Source organism: Balaenoptera ricei, chromosome 18 (genome assembly GCF_028023285.1).
Source record: "Balaenoptera ricei isolate mBalRic1 chromosome 18, mBalRic1.hap2, whole genome shotgun sequence".
Classification (NCBI taxonomy): Eukaryota; Metazoa; Chordata; class Mammalia; order Artiodactyla; family Balaenopteridae; genus Balaenoptera; species Balaenoptera ricei.
In genome coordinates this window covers 3,638,793-3,666,164 of record NC_082656.1, presented here as the reverse complement: position 1 = coordinate 3,666,164, position 27,372 = coordinate 3,638,793, and the positions used below count along the sequence as shown (strand labels likewise).

Here is a 27,372-nt window from a genome sequence, read left to right as displayed (position 1 = left end):
ACATGCAAAAGAATGAAACCGTACTATTATCTAACACCGTACACAAAAACTAACTCAAAATGGATTAAAGACTTGAATGTAAGAGCTGAAACCGTCAAACTCCTAGAAGAATACATAGGTGATAAGTTCCTTGATATTGGTCTTGGTGATGACTTTTTGGATCTGACACCAAAAGCAAAGTAAAAATAAAGAAGTGGGACCACATCAAACTAAAAAGCTTCTGCACAGCACAGGAAACCATCAACAAAATGAAAAGGCAACCCACCAAATGGGAGAAAATATTTGCTCCCATTACAAATTAGAAATTATAAAGCTGATAAGGGGTTAATATGTAAAATACATAAAGAACTCATACAACTCAATAGCAAAAAAAAAATCCAATTTAAAAATGGGCAGAGGTTCTGAATAGACATTTTTCCAAAGAACATATACAGCAGGCCAACAGGTACATGAAAAGGTGCTCAACATCACTGATCATCAGGGAAATTCAAATCAAAACCTCACACCTGTTAGAATGGCTATTACCAAAAAAAAAAACCGAGAAATAAATGTTGACAAGGATGTGGAGAAAAGAGAACCCTTGTGCACTGTTGGTGGGAATGTAAACTGGTACAGCCACTATGGAAAACAGTATGGCGCTTCCTCAAAAATTAAAAATAGAACTATCATATGACCCACCAATTCTACTTCTGGGTATATATCTGAAGAAAACAAAAACAGTATCTCTAAAAGATATATATGCACCCCCATGTCCATTGCAGCATTATTTACAATAGCCAAGACATGGAAACAACCTGAGTGTCCATCGATGAGTGAATGAATAAAGAAAATGGTATATATGCAATGGAATACTATTCAGCCATAAAAAAGAATGAAACCTTGCCATTTTCAACAACATGGATGGACCTTGAGGGCATTATGCTAAGGAAATAAGTCAGACAGAGAAAGACAAATACTGTATGATTTCACTTATATGTAGAATCTAAAAACAAACAAACAAAAAAAAGCTCAAAGATAAAGAAAACAGATTGGTAATTGCCAGATGCAGGGATAGGGGGTGGGTGAAATGGGTGAAGGGGGTCAAAAGGTACAAACTTCCAGGTATAAAATAAATAAGGCATGGGGATGTAACATACAGCATGGTGACTATAGTTAATAATGGTCTATATTACAGGGACTTCCCTGGTGGCACAGTGGTTAAGAATCCGCCTGCCAACGCAGGGGACACGGGTTCGAGCCCTGGTCCGAGAAGATCCCACATGCTGTGGAGTAACTAAGCCCATGCCCCACAACTATTGAGCTTGTGCTCTAGAGCCCACGAGCTACAACTACTGAGCCCATGTGCCACCACTACTGAAGCCCATTGCCTAGAGCCCATGCTGTGCAAGAAGAGAAGCCACCGCAATGAGAAGCCCGTGCACTGCAACGAAGAGTTGCCCCCGCTCGCCGCAACTAGAGAAAGCCCACGTACAGCAACAAAGACCCAACGCAGCCAAAAATAAATAAATAAATACATTTATAATTTTAAAAAAAAAACTGTTAAAAATTTTTTTAAAAATGCTCTATTGCAAACTTGAAAATTGCCAGGAGGGTAAATCTTAAAAATTCCATCACAAGAAAAGAAGAATTTCTAATTATGTATGCTGACAAGTTAACCAGATTTACTGTGGTGATTGTTTTGCAATATATACAAATATCAAATCATTATGTTGTACACCTAAAACTAATGTAACTTTACATGTCTATTATACCTCAATTTACAAAAAAAAGGCATTCAGATCAAAACATGAGTAAGAAATGTATAATTATTAGATTAGAAATATAAATTTATAGATTCCTTGAGATTTCTCACTAGGTTAGTACTTGCAGAAATAAACCATGTTTTAACTGGTCTAAATTGGGACCCATCCAGTTTTAAACACCGTCAGCAGTAATTACACATCTAAATCCCTTATAAATGTCCTTTCAAAGTATCAGAAAGTCAAGGTATTTGACTAAGCAGCTAAAAATAAACTTATTTTGTTGGAAGAATACAAATAAAATTTTGAGAAAGTGATCAAGACACTCACCCATAGGTTACCCCAGCAATGCTACACTTCTTGAAATTCATGATATTGCATGTAAGAGTTCCAGTTTTGTCAGAAAACAGGTATTTTACCTAAATCAGAGAAAAGGAAAAAACATACACCAAGAATGTAAGAGACCAACAAATGAAGTCTTTTCTTCTGTGTTTTTCAAAATCTGTATTAGTTTTCAAAGGTAAATTCCCTATGTATTATTATAAAATTAATATATTTTAATGCTTAGGCCACTTAAAAACCATTTCAATAACCAATTCTCGAGTCCAATTGTGTGGAAATGTACAAAGGAGGCTTCAGTAACAGCTCTGGATCCATTTCAGATCTGTAAGCACCAAGTCCTGTCACTAGGCATCTCAATGACACTTATACAGAATTCGTTCTTGTGTCCAATATGTCAAGACAACAAGCTCAGACTTCGGCAACCACAATATATTTCTTTCTCAGACTCCATCCCCTAGTTGGACTAAGAAGGCATATCCTGAAACAGCACGGAACAAACACAAAGCCTCTCAATCACCATCACAGTGAGGTTACATGAAGGCAGCTTGGAACTGCTACAGATTATATAACTTTCCAAGGTACAAAGTTTTACACATTTAACACACTAAGCTCTCAATATACAAAGGTGAAAAGAGAAATTCCTGTGGAGGTTAATAAGCAAACCATTTTGACATGATTAACTGACTGCAAAAGAGATGAACCCAAATGCACGTGTGCCGTGTGAGTTCTGTCCTCCCGGGTGGATGCTGTGAGGGGGAGGGGGAGAAATGACTCAGGACCACAAAGGAAGAGAGTCCAGGTCAGGCTCTGGATACTAACCAGCCATGTGGGCTCAGGAAAAGTCACCTCACCTTACTTGGACTCAATTTCCATGTCTATGAAATAAAAGGATTGGCCAGAAGATAAGTAACATCGTTCTATGTGTAACTTTCTGGGAAATTACATCATGGATTGGTGAGAGGGAGTAATCAACACAATTGTCTCCAGGAAAGATTCCAGTTTCCCAGGGATTTTCTAAAGAGGGGTCATGATCACGGCAGGATGTGAGATAGACTCCAGTGATCCCCAAGAACTGTTCTAGGGAAGCCACATTGCACTGTTTTGTAGAAGAGGGATTAATAACATGAATTGTGTACTGTACTTTTTCTTACTGATACAATATAAGCAAATACATTGAGAATTATTTTTAAAGCAATTCAAGGCCCTTTAAGTAAAGAAAGATTATTAATGATCCTAAAGAAGTCAAATAGTACCTAGAAATATGAAATCAGTACGCTATGGGTAATGAACGCTTTAACTATAAATAATAAGTTTTTATATAAGTTTTATATGCAGTAAGTCTAGGGGTACAAAAAGCTCAGTAGGATCAGCCTTTCAATAAGCAGTATTTCTTTCTGCCTCTTTCTTAAAAAATTTAAATATTATATCAAAATATTTTAAAATGCCAATTTTATAATAAGGAATTATTAGCATTTTCTATCCTTGTGTCTATTGAACATTAAGTTATCCTTTAAGTTGCAACTCAAAACTAACTCCCCCATGCAAACTTTCCCTATTCCCAATTAGGATGAACTATTTCATCCTGGGTGCTTGAGTACGTTGAATCCTTCAATCATCCAGGTCCAGTTCAACAGCACCTGAGAACACAGTTATACTAAGCATTGTGCTAAAATGACAGAGGCGACCAAAGACCGTGTCTCAGGCACATCCACACCCTCGAATGGGCTCAAAAGTCCCAGGATGGAAATGGACATGTATTACTACTACACCTCTTACTTTACTGTATTTATGTTTGGAAAAATTGTTATGGAAACACTGAAGAGAGAGAAATTAACTTTCCTGGAAGTCTGGAGAAGGCTTCAAATAGGAGGTAAATTTCATCTGATACATAACCTCACTCACCTCATGGGGTTGTTGGGAGGTGCATATAAGATTTATAAGGTGAAATTATAATCTGTAATTGCAATGCATTCAAAAGAGGTATTCCTTGCAGTGATTTCAACAGAAGATGAAGACATAATGCATCAGTAAAGGCAGTAGGGGTTTAAGGGTGATGGTAGGAAAGAAACCGGTTCCCTGAAATATTCCAGAGATAAAACCTGGAACACGTGAGAGACTGTATGGATTTATGCCCTTCAAATCAGCCCTCACATATTTTGTAAGGTTACCCAATATCCGAGGATCTTAACCATTATTTTCCCTTTACTTGCCCCTGATTAACAATTTTAAGAGCCCAAAGTAAGGTTGTACTGTATTTTTTGCACTAAATTTGTCGCAGGTACCTTCCAGGTGATAAGATATACCCATGCCTCAAAAAGTAAGTCAAGATCAATTAACATTTGTATTTAATAATACCTCCAAGTACTACAGAGCTCTTTTAGACATCAAAACCACCTTCATGGAGAATTATTTTTGCAAAATCTCTCCATGGTTCTTCCAACATTTGTCTGCCACTGTGTTCATACATGGTTCCCAAAGTCCCCAAAGAGGCGCTCACCTGCCCAAGCTCTTCATTAAGGTTTGACGTCCTGGCCATGGCAGGAGTGTCATTTCCTAGATAATACATATCTGTGTCCTGAGAGAGAGAAGGGGGAGCACTTCAGAAATAATGTACCATCAATTCCTCATTTAGATTAAGAAGAAACTAAAAACATATAACTCAATATAAATGTTAGTTTTTAATCTGGAGTTGAAAATACAGTGTCTATTAGTGTAGAGAAACACTGAGATACAGAGGAAAACATGGTATTTATTTATATCTAGAGGATTTGGCTTCAAGATGATCATCTCCTGACCTAGACTAACTCATACTTCTGAGTTTAGCTAATACCTCATTCACAGGATTGTTGTGAAGCTCAAATAAAAAGTGCACATCAAAGTGTCTGGTCTCCAAATACTGGCTGCTGAGGTCTGGTGCTTAATGGCCATAGCAGTTCCTTGAAAATTCCACCTCGACTCTTGCAACAGAATCCAAATTTACTGTCACCATGAATTTTGACAGGTAGGGGACACTTAAGTAGACACACCTAAGAGAACGTTACTTCAGCACTAAGGAGACTTTAAAGCATGAAGAGCTGCAGCCGCTTCATCCCCCCTCACCAGAAGACAGGCACCTGCTACACATTCTGCTCCATTTTTCCACTGATGCTCGTGAGAGCCCCTGCCCTGCCCACTTCACAGCCCGAGAAGATAAGATGTTACGTGACTAGTCACAGATACCACTGGCTCAGGGACACCCTTGCCCATTCTCTAGGCAGTTAAACTCCCAGGCTGAATCGTAAATCAACGACGTTCTTCCTTTTCCGGGAGCCCAATTCCATCACTGAGGCTCCAAGAGGGTATTAGGAAACGGCAGCTGACACGTCCCCAGCACCTCAGCTTCCAGCCAGGTGTGATACTCACCCAGTTTATGAAGAGGGCTTGTGTGTACTTCACAACCTCGAGGGTCACCAGCAGACTGATGGGAATCAGATTGTTGTACAAGATGATGAACGTCAACAAGTTATATCCAAAATTGTCTGAGCTCGTGTCTGTGGAAGAAAACCAGAATATCTGCATAGCTGAGTCTCTGTTCAGTTTCCTTGTACTTTATGATGTTTGAATTTTTCTGAAAGATGTTCCCAAAAAAGTTTACTGGCTTAAGTATACATTTAGAGATTCAAGTTAAAATAGTCACTGAGCACCTACTCTGCGGCATGAACTGTGGATACAGAGACTGTGATGCCACAATTCCTTCCAACAGAGAGCTGGCTTCCAAGAGGAGGCCGCGGGGTAGGGGAGTGGGCGGAAGCAAGCATCCCCGCAACGTGACCGTGCAGCAGGGTACACGGACTAACAAGGCCTTCACAGGGCACTGAGGAAACCAAGGCACGAGGGTTCTGATGCGGAGGCCCAGTCACCGAAGGCCACCCAGAAGAACAGAGGCGTCAGACAAGTCCTGGAGGATAGAGAGAGGGCAGCTAACCAAAAAGGATGCAGAAAAAAGGACAGGGGACGTCCCTGGTGGCGCAGGGGTTAAGAATCCGCCTGCCAATGCAGGGGACGTGGGTTCGAGCCCTGGTCCGGGAAGATCCCACATGCCGTGGAGCAACTAAGGCCGTGAACCACAACTACTGAAGCCCGTGAGCCTAGAGCCCATGCTCCGCAACAAGAGAAGCCACCACAACGAGAAGCCCACGCACCGCAACAAAGAGTAGCCCCCGCTCGCCATAACTAGAGAAAGCCCACGCTCAGCAATGAAGACCCAATGCAGCCAAAAATAAATAAAATAAAATTTTTTAAAAAATCATCTGAATATAAAATGACCCCCAAATATGTCCACCTCCACAGCATCACGTAACTCATCTTTTGGTCCTTGAAGGGCGGGCATTGTCTACAACAGCCAAAGGGCAGAGAAGGAGGGCACGGCCCACACACATACATGACACTTAGAAGGATGGTCAGCTTCAACAAGGAGGCCATCCGCCACTTACCCATCTTCTTGATGTACCAGTTCTTTCCTCCTTGAGACCCATTCCAGTACAGGGCTCCCACCGAGCTCACCAAGGCCATGACCAGAAGTATGCCAAAGAGCACCAGGATCTGCACATTAGTTACTTTCTCAACATTCGACCTCTTGAGAGGTGCTTTGGTGGAATTCTGTACGAGAGCATTTAAAGCCAGTAAGGGTCACAGAACAAACTTGGGGGCAAAGAGTAGGGAGAAAAGGAGGTAAGTTAACCAAATTCAACAAATAAAAAGTAAGACTATTTTTTTGTCAAATAACCAATGGGATTTAAAAGTGTACTATGCTCCTGAATCAACAGCTAGTTTTAAATAAAGAAGAACACAGAAGACACACTCTATCATTTTAAAAGGGCACATTTCAACTCTGCATGATTCAGTCTGTACTTCTTACAATACATGTTAGCATAAAATTAGCTACTTTCAATGATCTTAGAATACAAGTTCCAAATCATTTAAGCCCAGTTTAAAAGAAATCAGGCTGCTGCTAATTCAAGAGAAACAAAGATTCTACATCACAAAAATCTACAATCTTCAAAGTAATAACGTAGCTCTATAATTAACAAAGAGCTATTTTAAGCCCAGTAGGTCAAAATTTGAGAAAAGACGTACACAAACACACACACATCAATAATGCAAAATAGAACAATAGGTGTCAAAATAAACGGATGGACAAAGAGTTCATTTGGAAAACTGTGAACAAGAAACAAGCAAGAAGAGCTGGGAAAGCTCTGGTGGCCAGCAGAAATCTGAACGGGGTCCTAAACCACAAACAGAATGTGGGCAGGAAGCTACAACAAAAGTGGAAAGACAGCCCAGCCATCTGTAAACGCTCATGGCCTGCTTTCTCACTGCCGGTGGGGAAACCAGCCCAGCTAGAGAATAAGCCAGTGTTGGGAGTGAGTCCAGAAAGATTCATTAAAACCAGATTCAAGGACCACTGCACATCAGGTTTGGAACTATATCCCCTCAGCAGTGGAAAAGTCAACAGAACTGTTTGCCCTGGACAGTTATTCACTTGAAGTCATTTTATTAAAAAAATTTCTGAAGGCAGTGGTGGTGGGCAGAATAACTCCCCTCCTTAATGACATCCAGGTCCTAATACCTGGACCAATGAATATGTTACTTTATACGGCAAAGGGGCTTTTCTGGTGTGATTAAATTAATGACCTTGACTTGGGGAGATTAACTTGAATTATTCAAATGGGCCCGATTTAATCACACAGGTCTTTAAAAGCAGAAAAAGAAAAAGAAAAGAAAAAAAAAAGCAGAAAAAGAAGAGATCCTTTCCCAGTTACGGTCAGAGGGAGACATGAGTACAGACAAAGGGCCAAAGAGATCCAGCACTGAGGTTCTGAAGACAGAGGAGGGGTGGTCATAAACCAAGGAACTCGGGCAGCCTCTAGAGGGCTGGAAAAGACAAGGAATGGAGTCTCCTCTAGAACCTCCTAGAATGTTCTAAAAAGGAAGGCTGCCTGGCTGACATCATGATGTGGGTGAGACCCAGAGCAGACTTCCGACCTACAGAACTCTAACCTAAGAGCTTCGTGTTGCCTTAAGCCACTACGTTTGTGTGATTTGTTGTGGCAGCGACAGGAAACTAACACATAACACGGCAGATGGTAACAACCCCTTCCTGGAGGAGGACAGACCCTGGACTAGATCAGAAGCCAGGAGTGGACGGGGGAGATGGCGGGAGCTTCAGGCCACAGTCTCCGTCCACAAGTCACGAGCCTTGTCCCTTTACAGGCAATACTGATACGCAAGATCAGGCGATCTGAATACTTGCAGGGCGCTGACTGGCCGTGAAAAATGGTGCCTTGGGCCAGACCTGAGTTAGCACTCTCCCTTACTCTTCCCAGCCCATCTGGTCCCTAACAGAGCTAGGATGAAAATGTCTCTGAATATAAGGATACAAACAAATAAAGTCACAACATGAAAACAAAATCGAGATGAAAATGAGCGGCAATTCTTTCCTACATTCCATCGAGAAGTTCCTACCACAAGGCGGCTGAAACTTATCTGAATTCTACCCACAAACCCAGGATTGCTGCGACCATGACTATGGCTTTCTGCGGGGGTGGGGAGTCAGGGACTTGCAATGGGGGCGATTTTGCAGTCCTGTAAGTATCTAAACAGCACGGCAGCATTTCCTTTGCATAAACTCTTTTTCCCACTTCAAGTCGCTGAATTACCTGTCCTTTAAAGACTTTTAAAAATATTCCTCTAGAATCTAAATAGAAATCCATCAGTAAAGGACAACTTATCAATCAAATATCATCTCAAGGTCGATGGGGTCGACACACATCACCTTTGGCCTCACGGCAAGAGCCAGAAGACCAGTTTCAAGACTGCCTACCCCAATCTTTTAAAAGCTAATCTTATTTTTAATAAACATTCGTTGGAGGCACAAGCAGAAAAAAATTTGCAGTGAACGTTATTTCTATGACGCCATGAGTTTATTGACCTTTGACCTTTCCCCGTGGTTGAATCCTGGCCAGTTAATAGGACTAAGAAAAGTTATGTTTCGTCCAATACAAGAGCAACAATCCAACACTTCAGGCTTCAGCCCGTGCACTTAGGAAAGCCAAGCTCTAGCTACTCACCCCCAGCCCCTGAGCATTCCACCTTGCAGGGGTGAGCTTATAACGGCAAATTCCTACTAGCATTATAAGTTCTTCTCCAAAATCCTTCGAAAATACTACTTTTGAGTAACGGAGTTCAAAATAGACCAAAATGTCAGATTTTGAAAAAACTTAAATCTGGCCTGAATTTCACACATTTGATTCCCTTCTAAGAAAGCAGTCAGCAGAGTACTAGTTAAGACAAGGACTCGGGAGCCAGACTGCCCAGGTTGGAATCCCAGCTCTCTCTCTTACCGGGTATGTAACTTTGCTAACTTACTGAGAGATGCCTCAGTGCACTCATCTAGAAAACGAAAACAAAAATAGTATCTTCCTCATAGGGCCGTTGTGAGCAATCAGTGAGTTAATACATGAGAATTTCTTGGAACATTGCATGGGGCACTGTTTGCTGGAATTACGGTGATAATCTCTCTTTCCCATTAAATCAACCAACAGAAACATCAGACATTGAAATATTTCTGCACGTAACTACACTCGACATGAAACGAGGGAACTTTGAAGTAGAAGAGTAGAAGGCATTGAGGTGAGAGTTTAAAAAACAAAAAGGTAGAAGAACCCTAAAGCAACTGTGTTTCCTCTCTGTGGTCAAGTAGCACAAGTAGAGACAATGTGTGTTATTTCACCAACAGGATGGCTTCCAGCTATGTGTGTTATATTATATTCCTTTCAAAAGCTTGTTATTGTTACTTGTTGTTTTAGCCCTAAAGGCACAGCGAGTCTAGCACAGGTGTTTCTGGGGCTTTGGATTATTCTGTACTTGAGCAGTCAACTTGTAATAAGCCATTCAAAGAGGTTTATCACGTGTAGGTGCAAGGAAGGCACCCAGCACACTCATGGGATGCAAACGTCACAAGGTAACTTAGTAAACACCTTGCTCAGTGAAGGGAGGATGGAATTATTTTTAAGCGTCACTTCGTTATCTCTTACACCTTAGCTGCAAAGCTGTATTACCAGCATATGATCTAGGGAAACAGCGTTGTACCCTGAAAAAAAAAAAAAACCTCCAGGGTACAAGGAATCTTGGGCAGTGGTTACATTTGTAAAAGGCACACTCTGAAAACTAGTCTTGGGGCCCTGCCCGCATCTGAGCGAGCGCCTCGGGATCTGTCACTTCGTTGTAAAAACAGAACTGATCTGTGGCCAGCGGGGCTCCCAGTGTCAGGCGGTAGCGGTGGGCGCTGGCCTGGGGGAGTCTGAGGTCACTCGCTAGGCGGCAGGGTGTTCAGCTCTTCAGCCAGAGAAAGTCTTCGCACACAGCTGCTCAGAACCAAGACACTTTGTACACCCTAATCAGCGCGCGCACGTGCACATGCACACAGACACACACACCCCCTAATCAGCATGCGCACACACAGAACACACACACACACAGACACACACACACCCCGTCCTCTGTAACCATCCCACCGCACGTGGGGCCCCGCACTCCAGGACCAGGCCTGCCCTGGGCCCTCCCCTCCTTCCTGCTCCTGCCTCCCCCTCCCCCCCCAGGACACCCCTCCCATGAGGTCCCCCAGCCGGGGGTGCTCCGCGCAGACGCACGTGCTTCGGAAGACAGCACTGCTGAACGGCTGCTCGGAGCCGGTCATACTTCCGACACTTCCTGCCTCTAACGCCGTGTTAAAAAACCCCCCTGTAAAATTCCTGCCGTCTGGCTACACGACCTTCTGCCTCTTCCCTCAGCGAGTCCACCGGCTCTCCCCTCCCCCCCACTCCCTAAAGACTTGAGCCAGCGGTTACAGCATCTGTCTCTACCCCGGCCCGGCCGCGTCCCATCGTCATCAAATGCCGTGGCCCCTCCATCCTTCACTCCTCAACTACGTACGCCTCCGACAGCTCCGCTTCAGCTTCCTGCCGCTGGGTCTCTCCGCTCCACAAACCCTCCGCCCCAGAAGATCAAAGCCAAGCCCCCTGCACACCGAGGCCTGTCATGCAGCAACGCCAACAATCTTCTTCAACTCCAGTGAGTCTCTCAGCCCTTCTCATCCAGCCCCCCACCCGCCCCGTCTGCACTGCATTACCCAGCTGGTGTGGACACCGGGCTCTATCACCCCATCGGTTCTAATCAATGGTTAACGCTCTCCTCCTACACCACTTGAGGAGTGAACCAACACAACAGCCTTCCTTCTTCAACGTGACATCTGAAATGGGCTTCTTAGTATCTGGTCAACTGACACCTCCAAACCGGGGCTGGACGACCTTCCCTGTGGACCCCCAGTGCCCGGTAATGACACGCATCACACAATCATCTCTCCGCTCTGTAATCCCCACCACTCCCAGGTCTGCCTGGCTCTCAGGGGCGAGACTGTGCCTTTCACTACTGTACCCACACAGCCTGGCACAAGATATGGTGCACGGTGGCCACGAAACACTTTTAAATCAAGAAATATTGCCAAATCTGTGCTTTAGAAGTTACATCAAAGGGCAGACAAGCTGAAAAACCAATCCTCGTTAACAGCGACCATTAGCAAGATAAGATGCCGAGTGATACTGAAGAAATGTAAGAAGTGACATGTAGGGACACTGGTTTATGCGGGATTTCAAAGCTGTCTGGCAAAATATGTCATAAAAGAAACGTGGGCTATGAAGTCACAGATAATAATTTTTAAAAATTAACAGGGAGAAAGAACAAAATCATTTTAGTATTTTTTTCTCTTTGGTAAATGACATGAAGAATAAACATGAATTCAAAGATAACTGATTTTCAATTGCCTAGAATTCAGTTAAAGAAGACAGTTTCCTATAAAATCTTAATTAATGGGGTGAGGAGGAGAAGTAAAGAGAGAAATAAAGAGGTTAGAACAAATCCCCCCCCCTTGCGTTGGAAGATAAAATAGGTGAGGACCGACTGTCCCATTAAATCCAGAAAACAAAGACTGTTATTATTTCAGGCAAGGGGTAACAAATACTTGATACAGTAACAGAAATTCAGGAGAAACTACCTAGGAACCAAAATAAAAGCACCTCCTTTCCAAATTTAGGTTCACAGACAAAGCTTAAGCTTCCTAAATGCAACATCTGCATTTTCTACCCACTACTCCATAAAAAACAGAAAAAACGACTAAAATCAGCATTGTTTTTCAGCATAGAAATGTTTTACCTGCATGAGTTTGGTGTCGTGTCCAGTATAAACAACTATGCCAAAGACCCACTGAGTATTTCTAAGCTGTGTACCTCTTAATAAGATCTGGTCAGGCCCAAGGGCAACAGGGCTAAAAATAAGAAACAACATTTATATTTAATGATACTTTGAAAAAATGAGCATGAATTTTCCCCTTAAACATAAACCCACAATAAATCAAATGTTTCCTTTAGTCAAATTTGGACTATTTCACGGGGACACAGGGGCCATAAAGGTTACCCCTGGCTTAATCTACCCAAGGTTTATCTCATCCATTCATCAACACAGAAAAAGGTGTTTTTTTTTTCTCCTATAAAACGTTAAAAGGAAATTGTGTCTCTTATAACTCTTATGAAACTCAGTATCCAAAAAGGAAACGAAGATAACCAGAAGTTTATTCATTCGGGAAAGCCAGTTTATAGACTCTAAGGAAAAAAAAACAAAGCTACAATATCAAATTTGTTAAAGCTAACTTAATGATTAAATAAAAGTCTGAGTGATAATTTAGAAATTTAAAATGGGAGCCTATAAAACAGCCCTGTGTACTACATGAAACCAAGAAGGGTGTCACACTTAGACTTGTCATGGGTTGATTCCCGTGATCGGGTCCTTCCCTTTGGGTCTGTTCAAAATATAAAGGTGGGGAGCAGTGGTAAGAAGCATGCAGATTAAAGACGAGCAGAAGAGAGAAACTGCACCCCAATGTAACGACAAAAAATGACTCAAATGATAAATGCCAGGAGGACAGAGACAACAGAATAGAGACAACAGGGCAGTGAACGTTCTGAAGGAAGGGTAACTGGTCCTTTCATTCAACTTGCTAAAAACACAGACTACTTAGAAGAAAGCAAAGGGAAAAAAGATGTTTCTCTAATAACTGTCAGCTCTTATACACTTCAGACATCTCTCTTCTGCTTTTCTGGACAATTTTAAGCAGCCAAAACCAACTACTCTCCTCCCTGGCGAGTAATACACACAGAAAGACCAGGCCAGTTCTGTGAACCTCATTTCAGACCCTCGGAATATTTTCTTGCCAAAAATCAGGTCTTTCCTTAAATTTAAGGGAAGGTTTAAATGGATTAACATGGTGTTTCAAGAAAAGCTCAGTCTCCCATATCTAAGCTAAACATGAAGAAATCTGTTTTAAAATATTATGAAACCAGAAAACAAACTGATATTTGCCAAAGCTCCTGTAATTCTTAGCCACATTAAAAATAAATTAAAATAAAATCCACTAAGACAAGAGGAAGCGATACCTTTTCCCATCCAAGTTCAAGTTTCCGGTGAAATCGTAGAGGTGGCGATTGGGCCCTTCACACTCTATGCTCCCAGACAACTTCATCAGCACCTCCCTCACCTGCATGTCAGCCGTGTGACTCACACCCTGAAACGTGCAACCCAAAGAGGAAACTGAACACAATCTTCCAGGTTTACGAATGACACTCAGCATCTCTACTGTTAATCAAAAGGAAATAATGAATCAACTAAAATGGAATAGTTGGGTGGGGTCCTCAAGCTACCAGCCCTTCAGGATGGACTTCACAGGCAGCTTCGGCCACAGCAACCTAATACAAAAGGTTTGGAAGAATTCAATATACAATAACAATTTTAAGTTTAAATTAATAACTCATTTTGACACAAATTTTCTGCTGCACCAAGTTGCATTTGATGATTCTGTCCACACGTCTTTCTTTTCTATCTTAGGTATTTGACTTAGACTTTTTTTTCTCTTTAAAGAAGAGTTACAGGGTGCTAGATATCACACTCTGTTAAAGGGGTACTTTATTCTGTGTTTATGGCCACGTTAGGGTACAGCTAATGGAATGTGCTTTCTGTAAAGGGTTTGCGTATGTTGATTACGACTTTAGCATGGATGTGTCAGTACAGTGGTGGAGTCCTGACTTCGTGCTTCATTGAATTCTTTCCTCCAGAAAAAGCACTGACTGGTACGTGAGGGGAGTACCGTTGCCATCTGGGCCCCATAAGAATGCAAGTCATAAAAGGTGACTTTTTACCTGACGTATTTTAAGGTTCGTCTCCCCATCGAGGTTGGCTGTTTCAACATAACACATTGCCTGAGGTTCACTAAGGAGAGAAAAAAAAAGTCGGGTAAGGTCCCCTCCACCAATTCACAGCTCAGACAGCCTCAACCATGGAAACTCTGTTGACCGGCCCTTCAAAGTGGTGTCATAACTGACCGCCACGAGAACAGTGACTGATGAGACAGACAGGACAGACAGACAGGTGTGTGGAGGTCACAGCGCCAAGACAAAGCTGTCTCTCCAATGATCTACCCACACAAGCCCCACAAAACAGCCGCCCGACTCCAAGTGGACAGAAATAACAGAGGATGAATGGGAAGGGGAAAAGCCTGTGATGGGAAACAAGAGGTCCCAGCTAAGACCGCCCAGTGGGCTCAGGTGACCCTGAAAGTCAGAGGCTGGCCTGCCCTTGACCAAAACAGCCGCCCAGGCCAGGCCAGCACACACCCTTCTGAAGGAGATTACGGCCAGAGGAACTGAGAAATCAAGGCATAGGCTTGGCAGGGTTTTTCTTCCTTGCAGTTTTTACTATGTCAACAGGCAACTTTTTAATCAAAACACCTGATTTTAAGGACAGAAAACTCAAAGAATAGAGTATAGCATCTGCCATGCTTAAACATAAGAATGGCAGATACTATACTCCTGCTTTGGATGTTCAGGTCCAAGGAGCATAGTTAGGGTTTAACAGATTCTATGATCACAAGCCACTTACAATCTCCTGGCACTGCCCTTCCTGGCCGTGTGGCCTCAGCGAGTTGAACGATCTCTCTGTAGCCCTTGTTTTTTCATGTACCAAGTAAGGCTGTCAAGGGCTGTTGGGAAGATTAAATGGGGTAATGTGCTCAACGGGCCAGTTGGGACAAACACCAAGGAACCTGGAAAATGTGATGTCAGCTCAGGCAATCCTTATTCAAAGCTGGCTTTCTGAGGGTCACACCCAAAACTCATAACCCAAACTATCTCAAGTGATCAACGTTTTACTATTTCTGAGAGTTTCTCTGTTACTACTCAATAGGGACAAACATGAATCCTGCCCCATGTATATGGGGCCCTTCCCCCTCTACAGGCCTGGGGTCCTTTTATTAAACCTTTTATCTGAAGCAGAAAATTTGCGCTAAGCCTTAGAATCTGACAAAATAAGTGATTCAATCCCATAAAAGAGAGTCTGTCTGCACTCAAATCAAACACATGCGGTGTGAGATCTGACGCCCAGCAGCACGTCAGCACAGGGAGGTTTAGTCTTGACATCATCTAATTTAATCTTGCGCTCAAACAGAAGTTTATTCTTATCCTGATTTTGGCTTTCCTTCTTTGATATATACTTTTACGTATCATCCAAGGAAAAGTCAAGGGCTGTGTTGTCTATCGTTTACACCACTTGGTGATGAAACCACCGTAGCACAAAATTACCTAAAAAACATGGCAATGGTGCTTAGACAGAAAGGGGGCAAAATATGGGCCATCTACAAGTCACGTGCACACTGAGAAATGCCTGTGGGTCTCCGAACCACTATAAGGGGAGGCACTGGATTCTAGGGAGAAGGCTGCTGGCTGGACCCATCAGAGCCGTTCCTGAAGTTTCAGACACGCTGTGACCTCGATGCTACCGAACAAATCACTCCACTGCTCTGGAATGTATCCCTACAAACGAGGAATAGCCCAGAACAGCCATGAGATGAAAGTGAATCGATAAATATAAAAAGACTTCAGAAAAAAAGTACAAAGAAATGAATGGGAGAAAGAAAACTCAGGGTTAAGGCAAAAAAATGCAAAGGAGTAAAGGAAGAAAAGGCGGGGGAGAGGGTGGTGACCCAGAGGGTGCAGGGAAGGTAGCTGGAGGCTTCCGCAGACACCAGGTAACACTCCGTTGTTCTCAACACCGATTTCAAAACCATGCCACGAGCCACCTGACCTGGAGGACAGCAGGACCACATCTGCGGGAAGACACTGCCCGTTGACGACCTTCACGATGTCTCCCACGGCTACCTAGAACACAGGAACAAGGACCCAGAAACATGAGAGACAGGAAAGCGCAAGTGGTGATAAAAGTGGTTAAACATCGGGAGAAAAAAATTACTGTATAAGTGTGCCATGAAGTTTAAGGCAGAGAAGCTCAAATTCTTTTCCTCGACAAGAATAAAAGGAACATTTCAATACAGACAAATGGTAATACTGCCTTTTTGCAATGGTGTTGAACGAAGAAGAAAAAAAAGGAGCAGGAGAAAAAAGATGAGTCAAAACAACCATCAGGTTTCACTTTCTCACAGTTATTCACTGGCTTACAGACACATGCACATCTATCCCCACAGCTGTGGGCAGCAGGGTAAGTGGTTAAGTGCACAGCTCGAGAGCCTGCCTGGACGCCTGGGTCAAATCTCCCGTGGGACCCCTTCCTAGTGCACGTAAACCTTGAGCAACTCATGCAAACTCTGGTGCCTCACTTTTCCCATCTATCCAACGAGGTCATCAGCACATACTTCATGGGGTTATTGTGGGGATCAACTGAGTTAACACAGGCAAATTTCTTCTGTTTTACATCTGGGGAAACTGAGATTCAAAGTGAAATACTGGGTCATGGTCACAAAACCAGTGAGTGTTAGAACCAGGACTCAAAACCAAGCCATCGGGCTGGAAGTCCAGTGGTCTGATTAAAAGGTAATACTAAATTCACGCAGAAACAGTGCATCTCAAAGGTCCCCTGGAAATACTCCACATGAAACAGATTCGTGTGGCCTCAAGAAATTGCCAGAAAAAAATCACAGAAGACCCCAAGCCAAGGAAACAGGTGCTCATCTGCAGGACACAAGCCCACGGCCGAGGGTCCACAGGGCCTTTAAATAACCTCACAGACACACCCAGCTGGAGAGAACATGTGCTTTCAAGCCAGGCAGGCCCAGGCTCAGATCCGAGCTTCACAGACACACATGAACTCACAGAGCCTGGCAGGCTTTCCACCTCCTTGAACTCCAGTGTCCTCACTTATAAAATGGGAACTGCCACCACTGACCTTGCAGGGTTGATGCAATGAGTAAGGAGGGATATGCCAGCACCAAGCATGAAGCAGGCACAGCTAAGTGTTAGCCTTGAGGGTAACCGAATGGGCACCATGAGTGTGAGTGAGGATGGTGGAGTTCTCTGACAGCACAAGAAAGGCTATTCCTGGTGCATAATTTCAAAACTCAAAGTCTAACTGAGCAGGACCCTATGGGGCCTTCCCAGGACAAACCTCTCCCCCACATCCTCTGCTTTAGCTCCTGGCTGAAGTACCTGGATAACAGCATGTGATGTACACTTCCTGGGTCGTTTTACAGATGTTAAAACCCCCACCAAATGGAAGAAATTAACTACTTGATGACCATGAGCACATAGCTTCCAGACCTGCTGGCGCCTAAGGACGATAATGTTAAACCTGTGACACCACCCTGTTACTACCATCAACCAATCACAGAACTGTGCACAAGCTGATCACCTACCCTGGGATGCTCCTCCCTCACCTGGCCTTTAAAGATGCTTTGCTGAAACCCTTTGGGGAGTTCGGGTGTTTTGAGCACTAGCCACCTGGACTCCTTGCTTGGCACCTGCAATAAAAACTGCACTTCCCAGCACCACTTATTGAAGAGGCTGTCTTTTCTCCATTGTATGTTCTTGCCTCCTTTGCCGTAAATTAGGTGCCGTAAATTAGGTGTCATAAATATGTGTGTGGGTTTATCTCTGGGCATTCTATCCTGTACCATTGATCTATATTTCTGTTTTTGTGCCAGTACCATACTGTCTTGATTACTGTAGCTTTGTGGTGTAGTTTGAAGTTGGGGAGCCTGATTCCTCCAACTCCATTTTTCTTTCTCAAGATTGCTTTGGCTCTTCAGGGTCTTTTGTGTTTCTATACGAACTGTAAAATGTTTTGTTCTAATTCTGTGAAGAATGCCAATGGAATATTACTCAGCCATAAAAAGGAATGAAAATGAGTTATTTGTAGTGAGGTGGATGGACCTAGAGTCTGTCATACAGAGTGAAGTAAGTCAGAAAGAGAAAAACGAATACCGTATGCTTACACACATATATGGAATCTAAAAAAAAAAAAAGGTACTGATAAACCTCGTGGCAGGGCAGGAATAAAGATGTAGACATAGAGAATGGACTTGAGGACATGGGTTGGGAGGGGGAAACTGGGGCAAAGTGAGAGTAGCATCGATATATATACACTACCGAATGTAAAATAGATAGCTAGTGGGAAGCAGCAGCATAGCACAGGGAGATCAGCTCGGTGCTTTGCAATGACCTAGAGGGGTGGGATAGGGAGGATGGGAGGGAGATGCAAGAGGGAGGGGATATGGGGATGTATGTATATGTATAGCTGATTCACTTTGTTATAAAGCAGAAACTAGCACACCATTGTGAAGCAATTATACTCCAATAAAGATCTATTAAAAAATAATAATAAAATAAAGCACATGTGTATACCTATTCAGAAATTTTTTAAAAAAAAGACTGCATTTCCCTTCACCACGACCCCATGTTAGTAGATTGGCTTTACTGCAGGCGGGCGAGCAGACTTCAGTTTGGTTCAGTAACAAAAGGGCACTATGCTTGCTGTTTTCTATCCTAACCCACGTTACTCATCTCTTTGAAATCAAGAATTGTAAAAAAAAAAAAAAAAACAAAAAAAAAAACAAACAAACAAACAAAAAAACTGCATCTTACAGTCCAGAAAAACGGCCTGGCAGGTGACTGTTTAATATTTTATCAGGACAAAGGAATGTTGCTAAAAGTCATCCTATCAGTGCTTTGATCTGCTTATCAAAGTGTGTGGGTAAGTCTAAGGAATCCGGCTCAACATCAGGAAGGGTGGTAAAAATTAAATTTCAGAGCCTCTGTACATTTGAAGTTCGTATCCAACTTAAAGGCAAAAGAAAGGCAGGGGCCATGCTTAATTCTTATCTGCATCCCCAACGCCTAACACTGCCTCTGGCACATACTAAGAGCTCCATTTAAATAAACAAAATCCATTTTTAATTGAAATAAAAATGCATGTGGCAAAACATAACAGGTATTTGGTTGGTGGGTTGGTTTTTTTTTCTCTCCAAATGTGTGTAAGGAAACAGTAATGAGCTTTAGGGATCTGAATCCATCCACTCCTAGATCCAGAATTCTGAGATCATGACTCCATTGTCTGCTGTTTCAAGTAGTGTCAACAGCTCAAATTCAAATAATTCTCCACTCCTGCCAGTATGAGTGACTTTCTGGGGAGGGGAGTGGCAACAGGAACATCAGGGAGAGAGGCCATTCCTAAGTGCCGCGGGAGTTCTCAAATTCCCATAGCACACTAAGAGCAGTGCTACCCTCTGTGAAGGCAAGAATCTCCAACCACTTGACCAAGAACCACCACACTTCCCAATGAGAGTGAGGTCAATTAATATTTACAACACAGGACTCCTGGATGGCTACCCAGGTTAAGGTGTTATCACAAAACACTACACCAAGGGGCTTAATGGATCTCCTGTAACAAAGTAAAAAGAAAATGACAGCCAGAATGAAGGCTGCGGTTACCACATCACGGGCATCCTGCAGACTCCCAAGGTCACAGAGGCATTTTAAACATAGAGGCATTTTAAAACATTTTATTAAATGTTTAGCAAGAGACACTATTATATGTTACTCTTCTAAAATGTAGTTTTCTTCTGAAATCATGTTAATCAGCTTTGAATCTTGGCGTCATGAGAGTCACCCTCCAAAAACATCTTGTGACCATTAAGTTCCAGCCACAACAGAGACTCACTGAAAAGGCTAATTTTAGTAGCTAGAAAACACCCAGATGGCACAGGATATTTCTTCTCAATCTTCCATTTATCACTAGTAACAATCAAATCACCACGCCATTCTCAAACCCCACCGACCCCATACTCCAGCGAGGCAAACACTCCTTGCTCTTGTTAACCTAAAAGCAGCAACTTTCAGCCTCAGAACCCACCCAGAATGGTTCCCAGCCCCCAGGCTACCACTTCTTATATTTAGGGCTAATCACAAACCCAAACTCTTTCCACCAAAAATGTCAGAAGTGAGAATTTCAAGTTAAAAAAAAAAAATCTTTAAAAGATTGCATTGAGATAAAGAGAACAACAGAAGACCAGGGGAAAATGTTTCTTTACTTGGATTCAGAAACTAGAAAATGATTTGAAATTTCAGAAATATCCATCAGAGGCAATGAATTTCCCAGCTCTGAACTGACACAGGGAACGGCTTCTAGAAGATGCAGCAACAGAGGAAACATGCACCCGTTCTAGGAAAGCCCACTGCACCACTTACATGACATGGACATGGCTTGTGTCTTAACACAAACTTTATACCAAAATCAACACTAGCAATGAATTACAGGTCTCCAAACCAGTACTTCCTGGCATATCTTTAAAATTAGTTATTACCTCTTTCCACATAATGGTATGCCACATACCATTCCTTAACACTGAAAAAGAAAAACAAAACAAGTATCGGTTAATACTGATGATAATCAACATAAAAGCAGCTTTCCAAAATCCAAAAGGCTCCTTTTAAAATTCCACTGATTAATTCCAACATACCATACCCTTAGACATAAACGTGTAACATAATCACTACCCAAAACGGAGCCCCAACTATGTACTTATGTACCATATATAGAGGAATGCACATAAATATTCATGTTTGCAAATAAGTTACATCTATTCATATTTAGCCCATATGAAGAAAATAATCACTGCATTTACAAGATTCACCAAAACACACACACTCACATAAACACACCGCCCCCCACCCCTGCATTAACACAGAGCTACCGTTCTAGAAATGCAACAATAAGTAGATAGAGGTAGGGGGCAATTATAAACCAAGGCTATGAATGCTTTGACTTTTATGGACATAAAATATGTCTAGCTCCTGAAAATTAAAACCTTTTCTAAAACTCTAAAATACACAAATCCTGTTCAGATCTTCATTACCAGGACTCACCTTTTGTTGGATGTGTTTGTCATTTTGCTGTTTTTAAAGTATTTTATAGATTTCCCTCAATTATTTATTTATTTATTTGTTTATTTTTGGCTGCATTGGGTCTTCATTGCTGCGTGCGGGCTTTCTCTAGTTGCGGCGAGCGGGGGCTACTCTTCGTTGCGGTGTGCACGCTTCTCACTGCGGTGGCTTCTCTTGTTGCAGAGCACGGGCTCTAGGTGCGCGGACTTCAGTAGTTGTGGCACGTGGGCTCAGTAGTTGTGGCTCACGGGCTCTAGAGCGCAGGCTCAGTAGTTGTGGCGCACGGGCTTAGTTGCTCCGCGGCATGTGGGATCTTCCCGGACCAGGGCTCAAACCCGTGTCCCCTGCATTGGCAGGCGGGCTCTTAAGCACTGCGCGACCAGGGAAGTCCCAGATTTCCCTCAATTTATCTCAACACCATTAATTACTTATTTAAAATTCTTTAACTGCAAGTCTTGTTCTTAAGTTTTCTAGTGGAAAAAATGAGACAGCCTGGGGTCTTACCTATCGTTTTCTTTTTGTTAACTGCATTGTCTGCCTTATGTCGCTTCTGTTACAGAAAGAAAAAAAGGTGTTAGTTTCAAAAGTTCCAGTTGAATAACTGAAACAGCAAACAATAAGATCCAGCAAAAACAAGACAAGGAAATCAACTGGCACTACACTAATGTCCTAAAATTCAGCTCAATGGTCGTGATCCAGCGTCACTCGCTAAATTCAGAGACTAACACCGTAAATGTAGATGCAGTTTAAATGCTTATATTTTGGTTACAGCAAGGGAAAAACACTTTGAAGTATAAAACTTTCTACTCCTTGATTGTTTTAGATTGAACTAAAAGAATTATTCTGTAAGATTAACTAACAACAAACAACTGAACTCATTTTATTGATAAAGAACTTTGGGGGCAAAGTACCTTTGCTTTGATTTGTACTGCATTTATTCATTTACCTATTCCCAGAAAAATGTGCATGCATGTATGAGAGAGGGAGACAGACGGAAAGGAAGGGGAGAAGCAAGAGCCTGAAAAGAGGACAGAGAGAAAACAGGAAAGAGCATGAATATGGCTGTAGCCAATGAATTTGGAGATGCACTGAAGCAAGTATAAGGCAGGAGGAGATTCTTGTAAAGTAACCTCAATGCTGCTACACTAGACAGCAATTCAGTCCTCCATTTGCTACCCAGACTAGCACGCTCTCAAGAAGGATGTAAGGAACATCAGCAATAAAAATCAAAGCGGGTCCATAAACCTAACATCAGGAAATACAGATTGAACTACTTCCGTTTCACTGTAGAGTTGACACTGTGTGTACACATTCTGTCCCCAAAAATACCATCATGAAACTTGAGAGCCTAGTTAGCCTATAGACCAATTTTTCTGTCTTAAAAAATCCAAAGCAGCAAATAAGTTGTAAGTTACAGTCAATAAATGTTTTTTTTTAATCTGAAAGCAAAAACTTACAAAATCTTCTACAATCTCTTTGATGCCTGCGATTGTTAAAATAATGATCAATGGCACCAGGGTGGTATATCTTCCTGTTGGAGAAACATCTGGAATTTGCTGTAAGATAAAGAGACCAAAAGCGGGAAGTTGGCAAATTAAAACCCTCTCCGAGAAAAAGAAAATATGGCACACACCCCTCACTCCTCTGCAGTTCTGTTGCATTCATTTCTGTTACAAAGTGATTACCTTATTTTAAGAACTAGCTAAGTCTGTTACATATTTTTAAAATTCTACCCAATGTCGTTTTGTGTTTGAATCAGAAAAAAGGGTTAGAAGTAGGATCCCACAGTCTTCTTTCAGTGCCTCTTTTCGTAACTGCAATTATCCTTAAGCAAAGAAGGATACACCTAAAGAAGTCTCCCTTTATGCAAAGATCCCATTTGTTCAAGCAAACAGTAATCGGATGAAGGGGGCACACTTCATTCAAGTCTGATGACCCTTTCTCGGTTAAGTGACCTTTTAGCAAGATCTTATTTTGCATACAATTAAAGTTATGAATTTTAAGTAACTTTTAAAAAAATGTCACCTGTAATAAGGCAATGAAGAGGAAGAAGGCATTGGCAGCTCTCCTGATCTGCTCGTACAAGAATCGAGGTAGAAACGTCAACACGCTGTACTTGGCCGTACTGTGAGGACAAAGGAAAACGCTGCTATCAGTTATGGATGTAAATTCTAAAAAACAGGAAAACAAAGTTTCCAAAATTACACATGTGATTGTAAAAACAAAATATTTCAAAACTCAGAACAAGAACATTGCTGTGCTGGCCCTCACCTACAAAGCTTTGTCTTGTAAAAAGACACCTTTCCTAAGAAAATCTTCTAATGTGACCTTTGTTTTCAAACTTTGATACATACGTGTTCATTTAGTGTCACACGGTGTAACCAGGGAAATGTACCCACCTTCTAGGAGCCTTGTGCTATGAACACACTAAGCATATAAACGATATTTGTAAAGATAAATATACGTATCAAAGATCACAAAACAGAAAGAGGCACATGTTCCCAAAGCAGTAACATATGAACACAGAGAGAGGTGAAGCATCTACCTAGTAACTCACACAAATCAAGGTAGAATTGTTACCCCAGGATTGGTGATGCACTACAATTCTTATCACAAAGCCGCTGATTCAACATAGAACGTCAACTCTATCAAGCGTGCCCTGGTAACAGGCGTGTGATTAACAGTTCAATGTGTCCCTTTGGCTACTCAACACAGATATTTTATGCTCAACCACACCTGAATGAACCCCCCTTCCACACATCCTTCATTCAGCCACGTTCACTCACACTCCACTTCCACGTGAGACATCCCCTCCTTCCACACCCTGTCTCCAGGGCTAAACGGTCCTTTCCATCTTGCTGTCCCATGAAGTTTGGTCCAATTCGCAAAGGCTCTTCTTCCTCCAAGTCACAGGGTGGTGTTTACACCTCCATAACATAGTCTCTGCTTTGCTCTGTATTATATTTATGTACCCCCAGAATAGATTATGGGAACAGTATGAATGTTTACTTTGTTAAAAAAAAGAAATAACAGACCCAAAATGGAGTCACTTGTGCTCAGCCCACATCATCAAACCGAGACTCAATGCCTGACCTAATTGCAGCTTCAGCCTGTTCCAGGAATCTAATCTTAACCAGTCAGTCTGGAATCACCTGGTCAGCACTAGGGAGGTTATCGGCCTGATACACCCCAAAGGAATGTGACTTTGCCCCAAACAATTGACTCTTTGCTAGTAACTTCCTTGTCCCACTGCTTTTTGCCTATAAAAGTCTTCCACTTTGTGCAACTCCTCAGAGCTACTTTATCTGCTCGAGGGGAAGCTGCCCGACTCACGAATCACTGAGTAAAGCCAATAAGATCTCTAAAATTTACTCAGCTGAATTTTTTTTTTAATTTATTTATTTTTATTTATTTATTTATTTATTTTTGGCTGTGTTGGGTCTTCGTTTCTGTGCGAGGGCTTTCTCTAGTTACGGCGAGCGGGGGCCACTCTTCATCACGGTGCGCGGGCCTCTCACTGTCGTGGCCTCTCTTGTTGCGGAGCACAGGCTCCAGACGCGCAGGCTCAGTAGTTGTGGTTCACGGGCCTAGTTGCTCCGCGGCACGTGGGATCTTCCCAGACCAGGGCTCGAACCCGTGTCCCCTGCACTGGCAGGCAGACTCTCAACCACTGCGCCACCAGGGAAGCCCTGAATTTTTTTTTTTTTAAACAACTTCAACTTCGTATGTTCCTAGCACACAGCAGATAATCAACGACAGTGAAATAATGGAAAGGCATAAACTGGGGACCTGAGGGATAAAACGAACCACACCTCCTTTAGCTGCTCAAAGGCTCATCCATAAAGGTACCTGCCAAGTCTTAGCTCACCTAAGAGTGAAGCCACCTCTTACCTGAAGTACAGTCTTGAGAGATTTTCTGGGTTTAAAATACACATTAATTAGAAGCACCAAATAGAAGAGCCAAGAGCTCAGAAGACAGAGCCCCTGAGACACATGTACTTCTGTAAGGTCTGACGGTGACCAAACCTGGAATGACAGAATGAAATGCCAAAACTGACAACTCGGGCCTCCCTGGCGGCGCAGTGGTTAAGAATCCGCCTGCCAGTGCAGGGGACATGGGTTCGAGCCCTGCTCCGGGAAGATCCCACATGCCGCGGAGCAACTAAGCCCGTGCGCCATAACTACTGAGCCTGCGTGCCACAACTACTGAAGCCCACGTGCCTAGAGCCCGTGCTCCGCAACAGTAGAAGCCATGGCAATGAGAAGCCCGTGCACCGCAACGAAGAGTAGCCCCCCCCCCCCCACCCCGCCTCGCCGCAACTAGAGAAAACCGCGCACAGCAACAAAGAACCAAAGCAGCCAAAAATAAATAAATAAAATAAATAAATTTATTTTAAAAAAACCTGACAACTCAAAACACACAGCAGCCTGAGGCCATATGATGGGGGGGTGGGGAAGGACTGGGATGGGATCCATAGCTCCATGTACTACCATTTGTGGCCACTGCTGCAGGGAAGATCTGGTATCACAGCCTGGCGTTTTGCAATACACAGTGATTAAGAGTCATCCTTAAGACAGAATTATTTCTAGCCGTCTTCTGAAGGCGCTGTGATACTGTCATTTATCACAAGAAACATATATTTGGTCTTCTATTTGGTTACTGGCACAGAGCTCCTAAAACCCTTGGGATCTCTGTTGTGTTGCGAGCAGTAAAGGTATCTTTTGTTATGTCAATGAGGTGACTCACGGAAAGCCCCTAGGTAACCTAAGGGTGGGGGCTGGATGCCAGGGGAACCAACCACATGATTGGACGGTTGAAACTTTTAGTCCCACCCCCTCCTAAGAGAAAAGGAGGGGCTGGAGATTTCAATCACCAACAGCCAATGATTCTATCAAATCACCTGTTTGTAATGAAGACTCCATAAAAAACCAAAAGGACCGGTTTGGAGAACTGAAGACCCAAGGGAAGATCTGATGTTGCCATTTAAGTCTATAGCCCATCTGCTGGCAGAATTCCTTCTTCCTCAGGGAGGTCAGTCTTCGTTCATTAAGGCCTTCACCTGATGGATGAGGCCTACCCACATTATGGTGGGCAATGTGCTTTACTCAAAGCCCACCAATTTATTGATAAATGTTAATCTCCTCCCAAAGGCACCTTAAGAGAAACACCTAGAGTAATGTTTGACCAAATATCCAGGCACCCTGGCCCAGCCAAATTGACACATAAGATTAACCGTTGCATGCATATCCCGATTCAGTGGGTCTGGAATGGGTCTGAGATTCTGCATTTCTAATGAGTTCCCAGGTGAGACCAATGCTGCTGGTCTGAGGACCACACTTTGAGTGGCAGCTACCCCTGAGGAGGTAGATGTGTTCAAGTCACCCGTTTGAGTTCAATCCAGCTGAACGGTATAAAATGTAACTGGATGGGAGGCATTTACCATCACTTCCGCAGGGGAAAGAAAATTTATAGGATGAAAGGGGTGAATGAAGAGCTTCCCAGCAGAAGAGTTTGTTCACCAGCTGAATTCATTGCCCCAGAAGATTCCCCCTCAACCTGCATGTGTCAGCCTCCCTGATGGCCTGGCCAGGCATTGGCTGCAAGCAAATCTCAGGCATTTAGTGAGTCTGTAGGGCCAGGGGCACGGGGAAAAATGACCAGGAGAAAACAGAACTGTTTCCCATGGTTCACCCAGCTTCCCTCTAAATATCTGTTAGATCACTGTTTCCCAAAATCGGGTGACATGAAGAATGACCAGGGGCTTGTCAAAAATGCATTCATCCATCCATCCCTCCACAGGTATTTACTGAGCCGTATCTATGTACCAGGCACTGTGCCCGGAACTGCAGGGAATCAAAGGGTCACAAATGCATTATCTCAAGGGAATTACAGTCTAGAGACAAAATGACACTTTAAAACCAAATAAAATATGTGGTAGGATAGACAGTGAAGAATACCGTGGAGGAAAACAGACCAGAGA

At 42.8% G+C, this 27,372-nt stretch overlaps 1 protein-coding gene across 1 annotated transcript in view; it reads right to left on the bottom strand.

Moving 5' to 3' along the window:
* The window catches only part of LOC132352710 (phospholipid-transporting ATPase IB), a 441,016-nt gene that overhangs the window by 385,416 nt on the left and 28,228 nt on the right, over positions 1-27,372 (bottom strand). Inside the window, exons 4-15 of the mRNA XM_059903398.1 lie at positions 23,417-23,516; positions 22,849-22,947; positions 21,896-21,941; positions 20,812-20,852; positions 16,305-16,378; positions 14,366-14,435; positions 13,607-13,734; positions 12,330-12,441; positions 6,554-6,719; positions 5,484-5,611; positions 4,579-4,656; positions 2,070-2,158 (exon numbers count right to left, since the gene is read on the bottom strand). Of these exons, the coding sequence (XP_059759381.1) occupies positions 2,070-2,158; positions 4,579-4,656; positions 5,484-5,611; positions 6,554-6,719; positions 12,330-12,441; positions 13,607-13,734; positions 14,366-14,435; positions 16,305-16,378; positions 20,812-20,852; positions 21,896-21,941; positions 22,849-22,947; positions 23,417-23,516 (1,131 nt within the window). The remainder of the gene's footprint in view (positions 1-2,069; positions 2,159-4,578; positions 4,657-5,483; positions 5,612-6,553; positions 6,720-12,329; positions 12,442-13,606; positions 13,735-14,365; positions 14,436-16,304; positions 16,379-20,811; positions 20,853-21,895; positions 21,942-22,848; positions 22,948-23,416; positions 23,517-27,372) is intronic.